Source organism: Aplysia californica, unplaced genomic scaffold (genome assembly GCF_000002075.1).
Source record: "Aplysia californica isolate F4 #8 unplaced genomic scaffold, AplCal3.0 scaffold00895, whole genome shotgun sequence".
NCBI classification, from domain to species: Eukaryota; Metazoa; Mollusca; class Gastropoda; order Aplysiida; family Aplysiidae; genus Aplysia; species Aplysia californica.
The window spans coordinates 81,134-92,121 of NW_004798165.1; the positions used below are offsets into that span (position 1 = coordinate 81,134).

At 41.0% G+C, this 10,988-nt stretch overlaps 1 protein-coding gene across 1 annotated transcript in view; it reads right to left on the bottom strand.

The window, feature by feature from the left end:
- LOC101856699 (uncharacterized oxidoreductase SSP0419) overlaps nucleotides 1-10,988 on the bottom strand; it is a 39,151-nt gene that overhangs the window by 4,834 nt on the left and 23,329 nt on the right. Inside the window, exons 3-4 of the mRNA XM_035972900.1 lie at nucleotides 5,669-5,728; nucleotides 1,835-1,974 (exon numbers count right to left, since the gene is read on the bottom strand). Coding sequence (XP_035828793.1) covers nucleotides 1,835-1,974; nucleotides 5,669-5,711 — 183 coding nt within the window. The 5' untranslated portion in view covers nucleotides 5,712-5,728. The remainder of the gene's footprint in view (nucleotides 1-1,834; nucleotides 1,975-5,668; nucleotides 5,729-10,988) is intronic.

Consider the following 10,988-nt stretch of genomic DNA (forward strand, 5'->3'; position numbering starts at 1 on the left):
CGAAGACTCCCCTGTATGTTATTGGTCGTCTGTCTCCTTCAATCTATTTGGCTTCATTGACAGCTTGGTCTGCTGCCTCATTTCATTCGATTCCAACATGGCTTGGAATCCACTGGATTTTTATTGTGGCTGTGGTTTCACTGAACTTGCGGCGCAATTCATTTATGTCTAAGCAGTTGCCTAGCTGTCCCTTGCAGAAGGACTGGCTGTCAGTCAAGATCAGCACATTGGTTCTACTGTGACAATTGTCAGAAATCCATTGTGAGGCAGACATATTTGCCTGGCATTCCTCGTCCTAAGATGATGTGAGGAATGCACCTTTAGTTTTAATGAATTCTGTTCGTGGTTGTTCATCATTCATTATCAGCACTTCTTCTGCTTCACCTTCGCGGTATCCTGCGAAAGCCGATCCATCAGTGAAAATTGTCACATCGGCACCAACCTCCTTGATCACACCTCTGCCTTTACAAGATCATCATCTTTGCTCTTCATTCCTCTCAATTCTGTTCGGATTTTGATTTCGCCAATTGATTGGCCATCGATTCTCTGCTTCGGTGGAAAGGTGGTCTGCTAAGTCGGTGGCTATCCGAAACAAAGTTTCCAGCTTTTTTAAGGTTTGACTGTTTGATCAAGGGTTTTCTTTCTAGGATGGTTGTCAGGCAATCTCGAAGCCATCTCTACAGACTTGAGGCCGGTTCTTTTTGTATAGGGCGCATAGTGCTCAGTTCTGGTCTCATAGCGCAGAGCTTTTGTAGGTGTTGTTTTCAGCTGACCTGATACACGGCGGAGGGCTTTGTTTTGTTTTCTGTCCAGGGCCTTTGTACCGGTCAAACTCAGCAAAGGCTGCCACATTTGGGCAGCATAATTACAAATATCTCATATACCTTCTTGAGCGACTCCCTACCCCAGCCCCATTTTGAGTTGCTAATAGCACCTATCATGTTCTTTTTTTAGGCTGCACTTTTGGACATTTCCTCTATGTGCCAAGGCGTGGAGCGGGGTTGAATGGTATCTTTTCCCCTTTCAATCTGAATTACCAGTTGTCACGTTGCCTCTTTCATCTATGTTGAGAAGAAGCACACCTCACTCTTGGTTGCATTCAAGGTAAGTTTCCGTTAATTGCTCCATTCACAACCATGTTCACAATCAACAGTGTTGCTTCATTTGTGTTTTCTCTTTTGTGTGTCTGGCCAGTATTGTGCAGTCATCAGTGTAGAGTAGATCAGTTTGGCGGAGGTTAGTTGTTGTGAGTCAGGGTTTGGAAGGGATTCTGCAAGATTGTTAATGAAGAAAATAAACAAGCAGCGGTGATAGTACAGCTCCTTGGGGAAACCCTTGCTTGAAATTCTGGCTCTTGCTTGTTTCCCCCTTCAGGCGAACACAGGTTTCTCAGGAAACCATGAATCCATTTGATTGCACGCAACGCACGGAACTCCCTTTTCAGCCATTGACAGTAATAGGCTTTCACGCCAAACCGTTTCTTATGCCTTGGAGTGGTCTAGCAGGACTAGGACTGATCGATGGAAAGTTGGCTTTTTTTTTTAAAAACCATCTTCAATTCTTTGACACATTCTGATTATCTGGTTGGTGTAGCTATGACCTTGGCGAAAGCCAGCTTAAATATCTGCAATCCACTCATTCTTCTCTGACAAGTACAAATTCTTTCAGCATGCATCCTTTCTACAACTTTCACGACACAGGATGACGATGATGCTGATGATGATGATGGTGATGATGATGATGATGATGATGATGATGATGATGATGATGATGATGATGATGATAATACTGATGATGAAATCGGGTTAATTTCGGCACAACCACGTCCACTCACATTGCTGGAGTCAACGCCGGCCTTTTCCACGTCTTCCTTGACCGCGTCCAGCCTAGCCTGGTTCCGTCCATGGAGTGTGACCTTTGCCCCACGCCTCGCCATCAACTTGGCCGCAGCGGCGCCAATCCCAGAGCTGCTTCCTGGGAAGGTGGAATGTGTGGACATGTGAAGCATCGTAGTGAAATCAGGCGTTCGTCAAAATAATCGCCCCTAATTTTTTTTGGTGATTGTTACTCTCTTGTAACGCTACTAATCTTTGGAACTAATTAGATCTTATAGTGATGCAAGTACCGGGAAACAGTTACTAAAGGGAATTTCTTAAACAAGGAGAATTGCCACTTTTTCGCCCATTTTGGCAATTTTCCGAAACTTTTGGATTTTTATTATTTTATTTTTTTAGATCAACACCTTTTGTGTCCATTTTCAAGCACACTCCTGTATATTATTATGTTTTGAAAAACGTTGATTAAAGGCACACTAATGGTAAGTTTTCCGTTTCCAAGGACTCAAGCCATGGAAGCCATCAAACTTTGCCGCCACTTTGTCGCTAATGTTACCTATGGAACCCGGCCACCCCATCTCCTTCAATTGCAAATATATCGCTTTTATTCTAGACAAAGGGTATTTTTTCATCGAAACCACCAGATCGGAATAATTTGCGTCACGACTAGATAAATGCCGGTTTCCTTAATTGTATTCTTTTGACGAGCGCCATAGTTCGCCATGCTGCCTTACACATATTTACCAATAGATCAGAATATTTTGAATCAATTAAATTTTAGAAAAGGGCTTCTTAAAACACACTATTTCATTGCAGAAAGATGGTCACCATCGAGAAAATGTCAGGCCCTTGTGGAAATCAATTTCACATCTACAGAGTACTCCATAGACTACGGTAATCAATTCACCTAGCTATGACACAGGACAGTACAGAATTCACCTAGCTATAAAACAGGACAGTACAGAATTCACTAAGCTATAAAACAGGACTGTACAGAATTCACCTAGCTATAAAAATAACACAGGACAGTACAAAATTCACCTTGCTATGACACAGGACAGTACAGAATTCACCTAGCTATTAAAATAACACAGGACAGTACAAAATTCCACCTTGCTATGACACAGGACAGTACAGAATTCACCTAGCTATTAAAATAACACAGGACAGTACAAAATTCACCTTGCTATGACACAGGACAGTACATAATTCACCTAGCTATTAAAATAAAACAGGACAGTACAGAATTCACCTTGCTATAACGCAGGACAGTACAGAATTCCCCCCCAGCTATAACACAGGAAACAAATTCACCTAGCTATAAAGCTGGTAACCAACTCACATAGCAATAAGCTGGTAACCAGCTCACATAGCTATAATAATAAGAGAGTACACCTAGCTATATAATACAGGGCAGCGAGACAGCAGAGGGAAACACTCAATATTTGCCGCTGAATAGAGTCATGCTAACTCGACTTAACAATTATTCAACATTCAATTTTATTTTCACAGTTCACTGCTTCATGGGGTGTGACAGAGGTACTATTTAGCACTCATAATTTTGCCCCTATTCACTCTTACTCTTACTTCAAGCGTCATCATCATCATTGCCTTCCTCACCCTGCACCGGTGTATAGGTCACGGACAAACACCTCCCACATTTCTCTATCCAGCGCTAGCCTCTTGATATTATTCCACGTCTTCCAATTTTTCTGTAGGTCGATTTCTGTGATTCTTCTCCAGGTCCCACGCTGTCTTCCCCTTGATCTCTTACCCTGTGGATTCCAATCCAAGACTTTCTTTGTTATGCAGCTGCCTGACTTCCTGAGAGTATGTCCAATCCTTTGCCATCGCCTTCTTCCTTCCTCATCTCTTACTGGGACCTGCCTTGTTTTCCTTAACGCTTCCTCGTTGGTGACCCTGTCTGTCCATCTGATCCTCAGTAACTTTCTTAGACACCTTTTCAAGAAAACCTGGATCCTTTTTATGCAAGTCTGCGATGCGTTCCATGTCTCACATCCATGCAATGGTATCGGCTTCACATTTTAATTGAAAATCCTCAGCTTTGTTCGAAGTGAGATCATTGGCCTTCCAAATCCTGTCCAAAGATTTAAAAAAGCAGCCTGTGCTTTTCCAATGCGGGACTTTATTTCAGCACCAGTTCCTCCCTCTCTGTCAATTATACTCCCAAGATAGCAGAAGGATTCAACGTCTTCATATTCATTTCCTTTTATTGTGACCTGCTCCTTTCGTTGAGCATCTGTCCTTAGGACCTTTGACTTTCCGGGATGGATTCTCCGATTGGCTGTTTAATACTGAAGTCTTTGCTTGAATTTGTTCCTGGGTGTGCGACAGAAGCACCAAGTCGTCTGCAAAATCCAGATCGTCCAACTGTGTCCATGGTGTCCACTGTATACTATTCCTGTGTCCTCTGGTGGTTTCCTTCCTCAACCAGTTGAACTGCCAGTATGAAGAGGAAAGGTGATAGTAAACATCCCTGTCTCACTCCAGTCTTGATGTCAAAGCTGTCAATAAGCTTGCCATCATAAAGTACTATCTTATCTTATCTTATCTTATCATGTACAACCCTGCAACTTGTTCCTTCGCACATGGTCTTGGTGAGGTTCACCAACTTCTGTGGGATTCCGTGGTGTCTCGTTATCTTTCATAGTGTTGCTCGGTCTTTACTGCCAAAAGCCTTCCCATAGTTAAGGAAGTTGACGATCAGCTGGGAGTTCCACTCGAGGGACTGTTCCACAATAATCCTCAGCGTGGCAATCTGGTCTGTGGTTGAGCGATTTTTACAGAAACCAGCCTGTTCATCCGATAGCCCTGGATCCGTTGCTGTCTTGATTCTCTCCAGAATGATTCTGTAGAAGATCTTACCTGGTATTGAGAGAATAGTGATCCCTCTGTAGTTGCTGCAATTGCTAAGATCCCCCTTTTGGAAGCTTCACGAGGTGTCCTTCTTTCCAGTCCTTTAGGAACTTGCTCTCATTCCATATCCTGGAAAACAGTGGGAGGAAGAGGTCTGCGGTCACATTGGCATCTGCTTTTAGGGCATCAGGTGGAATCTGATTAGGACCGGCCGCTTTACCTATGTTCAGCTTCTTGATGGCATCCAGAACCTTTTGTTTTGAAGGAGCATCACGGCAGATGGGTAACTCATTCCATGACGCAATCCTGAGAAACTTGTTCGACAGAGAAAGTTTCGTGTCAGGAGAGTCCTTTCGGCTTTGTCCGCTGTCCTTCAATGTTCCTGCTGATGCAGAAGCTCCTCCGTCTCCAGAGATCGAAAAATAAAAAGCTGTGTTTGTCCATGTTCCTGTAACAGACTGTTTTTTACTGGGTCGGGTAGTTGGCCCTGTGCAAATCTTTGCACCTTTAGTCGCCTCTTACGACACGCACTATCACGGAGGTGTATTCTCTGCTTCCCCATAGTAAAACTATGCCCTCCCCCCCCCCCCCCCCCCCCGAACTGCTGGGGCGAGAATTTCAAGCGTACCAGATTTGCAATTCGAGGTTCAATATTTACTATTTATTGCGATATTCACGCTTTGAGGCGTGGTAACAAATGCCTTTCGAAAGCCATGTGATATTTTTTTCACCTTTTTGTGTGTGCAGATTATGGATTTCCGTCTCATTACACTCAAAGTGTTATGATGTAAGAACATATTGTTATATCTAAATGAGTGAAATGATTGTGGTAAGTACAATAATGTTTTGTACTCGTGGATTACGGATCAGAGCAATAACTGAAGCAATCCGACAGATCGGACATTTTACCAACAAGCAATCGTTCAACCATCAAGAAAGTTCTAAATGCACCTTACCTGTAATAATGGCGACTTTGTTTTGCAGACTCAAAGATTCCATCGCTCTGAGGTTGTATTCTGCAAGAAACAAGTTTATTGTGAGGTAAACGAGGGGTGTCAACACAATTGGTCGCTTTTAAGCACAAAGGGGCCATCCCGAAAATGCTGTCTGGAGAAAATCAAAGGTAATGTTTTTAAAATCCTTATTCAGTTTCTTTAAAAGACAAGGAGAGTTTTCTCAATAATCAAACTAATATACACACCAATGAAACTACACTTGTCCTAGAGGAGGCAGGGCGATGCCCACTTTGGGCGGAGGTCAAGATTTGTGGAACACCCGAAATGTGGGTTAGCCCGCTTGTCCTTTAAAGCCACCAATTTAGTACTTGGAACGAGCGAGATAAAAACACTGGAAATATGAGTGTCCCCTCGAAGGAATTGAACCCACATCTCTTTGTACCACAGCCAAGAGCCTAAACACTCCACCACATACGTTGGTGGATATAGTGACATAGCTGAGGCAAATGATGTAACAAGAGAATAGTAAGCTACGTTTAGAATTAAAAAGTTCCATCTGACATTTTGTTGTTGTTGTTGTAGTGTTTTACTAACATCATGAGGTCAGAAACCAAATTTAAATGGCCTATTTTCTCTATCAAAATCGTGATATAATTCGGAGTCGTTATCAAGATTTTCAAGTATATATCTTTGAAAAATCTTGACATGTGATACTCTAAATGTTTTTCACCAAATTTCTCAAAACTTGGTACAGAACCATTAGAACTGTGTAATTCTTGGGTAGCGAATTGTTGTAGGGCAACCAGACTCAGAGTCGTAAGGTTGCAAGTTCGAGGGCCATTTCCTCGCTAACTTTACCCCTTGAGTGCTTTTACTGTATTTTCTTTTGTAGCGGTATTCTATTGCTGATAGATAACGGACTCCCTTCGTATGAAATTAAACCCCAGTTATGATTCTCGTTTAGCATTGCTTATGTAATGTACACCTGTACTAGAAACTAATTTGTAAGTGCACTGAATCAATCCAGTGGCGCCAGATGGGTTGTAAAGAGAGCAAATTGAGATCACTCAGATTATAGGATGCATATAAAGACAAATTGAAACTATAAATTAATTTTAAAACATTATAATCTTGTTATTCAAAATACCACGTTTGAAACTAGGAAAATGAACTTACCAGTGCGTCTTAATACATGTTCATGATTTGTGTCCTGCAATTTTTATGTTGAGCAAATTTGCCGATGACATTTTAACTGAATGGTGCATCCTTCAAGACAAACCGTTCATGATTTTAAAAATCTCTTGCTTTCCATCCACAACAGGATGTAAAAATCAGGGGAGGGGGGGGGGGGGTGTATGTGGATCCAGTCTCTTCATGTAATACAGTACTGAAGCGAATTTCCACTAAGTACTCTCCACTATGAGGGTGCGGTGGTGGAGCGGTTTGTGCGCTCGTCTCCGAAGCGGAAAGTCCGGGTTCGAGCCTCGGTTCGGACACGGATTTTTTTCGCCTCCTCCTGCCCACCCAGCAGTAATGGGTACATGACTTCGAGTTGGGAAAGTAAAGGCAGCATGGACAGGAACTGGCAACCCTACCACAACAAGCTGAAGGCGCAGGAAGTTGTCTCACTAACAAGGCAATCCCCATTGTCCGGATTGGATGGGGGAGCAACTTTACTTTTTGTACTCTACACTACGCATAAGTGCATTCAAAAACAAACTTTAAAAGCAAATTAAAACTGCATCAACTCACCACTAAAGCAACACAAAGGAAATTGCCTCAACGCTTGTCTGATCGCCACAAAGAATGGGGCAAAGGGGGCTGGGTGGGGGAGCAGAAAGTAGAGACGAAAGTAGACGACATAACATGGATAGAGAGTAGGAAAGGAGGTGAAAGGGGAACATTTCAGAGAAGAGAATAAACCATCGCTGTCAGGTTTCGAAAACCTGTTGAATGAGAAGCGAACACCGTAACCTCTAGACCACGAGAGCCCCCACGCTTTTCCTTTCACGCGAGTAATACTAATAGTCTTAAATGTAGATGATGTAATAAATATAATACTTTGTTTTTTTAATTAGCATTCCCAACACCAACATAAAATAAATTAATTAATGTATAGAAAATAGGCATTTTTTACTGACCACATTGCTGTTTTTAATTTTTTCTATTCTTTGTTTTTTAATGTAGTTTTGGTGTTTGTTTATGTATTTTGTTTAAAAACCCCAATAGCATAATTCGATCATTGTCACAAAACGGCAGAGATATCTAACCATCGGCATGCTCTTTGCGTGTCTGCTGTTGACAGGACATTTAACGCCAACAGAGAAAACTGACGTTGAATATCTTAGCAACAGCAGAAACGAATGGAGCATCGACTTCTCTGATGTTGAGTTAAACTTACTATCTTTCTTATGTGGCAGTGATCAAATGTGTGGCATCGTGTTGAAATCTTGTACTTATAAAAATAATGAATCAACGAAACCTGCGTCTTTCCACCCGTTGGGCACTTTTTATTGAAATTTAATTTTGTTGTGTTCAGCACCTTTTATATCCGCTTACAAACAATTTTTTTTAGAACAGGTTTTTACTGAAAAACGTTGTTCAAGGCACTCAGAAATGTAAATTAGCAGTTTGAAACTATATCCAAGCAGCCATTTTCTCCCCATTTATCTCTGACAAGAGGCAACACCCACACACCTACCCCACCCCCAACCCCCAACCCCCCACCCCCCCACCCCAACCACACCCCCTTGAGTCGTAATTAAATAAATAAATAAATAAATAAATAAATAAATAAATAATAATTAAATTACACTTTTATTTGTCCCAGAAGGGCACTTTGTTTTACAATGGCAAACATACATACATAAATACATAATTATAAATACGTACATACATAAATACATACATGCATAAATACATACATAAATACACCTTATTACACAAATATACAGAACAGTTTACAAACAATGCCACTGTCGGTCGCCACTGTGCAGCGCCCTGTATTTTGAGCTAGGGTTGTCGTGTCTTGCTCAAAGATACACCCAAGTGACCACCCATCTGATCCTGGTGTCACCGACACTTGCTTGACATTATTTGAGTCTTAACTCACTACTCACTTAGCCACTCGACTTCTAATCAAGGTAGATGGCCAATTCTATTCACCAAAAGCAAGGCAACTCAACAAGATTAAAGATAATACCAATGACACAATACGCCCAAAAATTGACGGGTTCCTGATTCCGCCGCGTCGTGACACTTAAATTATCTAGGTTTTTTAAATAAAGACCTGAACTTTCTTTTGTCAAAACAAACCAAGGAAAGAACAAAAATCTGCCACAGAGTCCGGAAAAATTTCCAATTTCCTTTTTTATGTTGGTACTGTGAAAGAAAAAGCGTAATGACTGAAAAAACCTGCTTTTATTATTGTCAAAAAATGTCACGGCCAACCCGGGCTGAGAGGGATACAAAGTCCCAGCAGACAGTGACAATCGGAGATAGTCGATGAAATAAAACCCTGCCCACAAGAGAAATCAAACCCATATCTTCTGCGACTGGTCCACTAACAAAGCAATCCAGAAAAACTTCAAAGGATATAGATCTAGTCTATGCAAGTGACAAGTAAATCAATACCGCCAATTACGTTGGTAGAGTTTTCTCCAAATTCGAAGACTTTATTGACAATGCCCATCAAAGTATTAAAATTGTCAGGATCCTTTTGTACAATAATAAACTGTTTTGAATTCCATGTGATACGAAATAAAAATGTTTTTTTTTAATATATATATTTATAATATTTACTATGTATTATTTAAAATAGCAAATGGCATGGTATTTGTATAGCACTTATCCCCGCTCGACAAGTTGCTCTTTACACTCTATATTACCTCAGCAGATCATAAAACACCCAGAAACATTCTCAGCTTTCCCGGGAAGCATACAGTGCTAGGATCTGATTAGGCGCTCCAACACTAACAAACTAACAACATCGCCCACTGTCTACAGTTGGGCACCCATTCCCACCTGTGTGAAGTGAGGAAAACTCTTTTGAAGTGCCTTTTCCAAGGACACAACGTCGGGCCCCTGACGGGATTCGAACCCATGACCTTACGGTTGTGAGTCTGAGAGCTTAACCACTAAGTTGGTATTATTCACAAACCGGCTACGAGTAAAAATTTCCATTTTCTTTTTATTTGCTTGATGAATGGTTAATAGAATGATAAAAGTCTCCAATAAGTAAAAGGTTTGAAAAAATATCTAGAAATGTGTTTTAGTTTAGATTTTCCAAAACGACGCCAGCAGCTGGGGAAAAAAGCCTAATGACAAAACCAGCCATGTACACAGCCGTTTCGTTTAGGTCAGGCCATCTTTGCCCACAATATGTGGGTACTGCTTGGTACAAAGCCATACCAAACAGAAATATCTGGTATGCTTGATTCTGACCCTGAGCTCTGATCGCAAATCTCTGACAAAACCAGGCTATACTCACATCCACCCTTTCTGGATGAGCCCAAAATGTATGGGCACTGTGCAGTCTAGCTCATGCCCAGCCCACAAGTTTCTGACAAACCCTTGGCTTCCCCACTCACTTGAATAAGAGCATGTAGAACCATATCATGTATAACAAGATACGTTGTAATAATTGTTTGAAGCCTACGTTGATTTAAATAATTTAGGGGGCCAACCTTCCTTTCGGGGTCATTCATTTCAAACAGACAAAATATAAATGCCTCCTTTGTAATATACTTCAACCTAAAAAGCCACGTTATGGAAAGAACAATTTTTTTAATCGGCCGTCTCGGAAAACTCTGCACTCTTTATTTTATAATTATGAAAGAAGGAAACAAAGAAAAAAAAAGAAAGAAAGAAGAAAGAAAGAAAGAAAGAAAGAAAGAAAGAAAGAAAGAAAGAAAGAAAGAAAGAAAAGGAATTAATGCACTTGGATGGATGAAATATTGAATACTAGTTTTTAAATTTAAAAAACCCAATAGATACTTAGACTTCTTTTGCTTTTAATCAGACAAAAAAACAACCAATTTTATTATATTCCGGAATGAAGAGAGCTCGAGAGTATTGTTCCTTTCACGCGGGACAATTCACGGAAGACACAGCCTCTGAAAAGTTAAAAACTAGGTACAAAACATTTGCAATTTAAATATGACCGCTTGGGATAACAAAATGATATGTGTGAAATAATCGGGGAAGGAGTGAGAGGGAAGAAAGTACTTTTTGTGAGGGCATGAGTAGGGGAGTGAGGGAGAGAGAGGGGGGGGGGTGAGAAAGGAAGAGAGAGAAAAAAGAAGGGAAGAAGGGAGGTAGA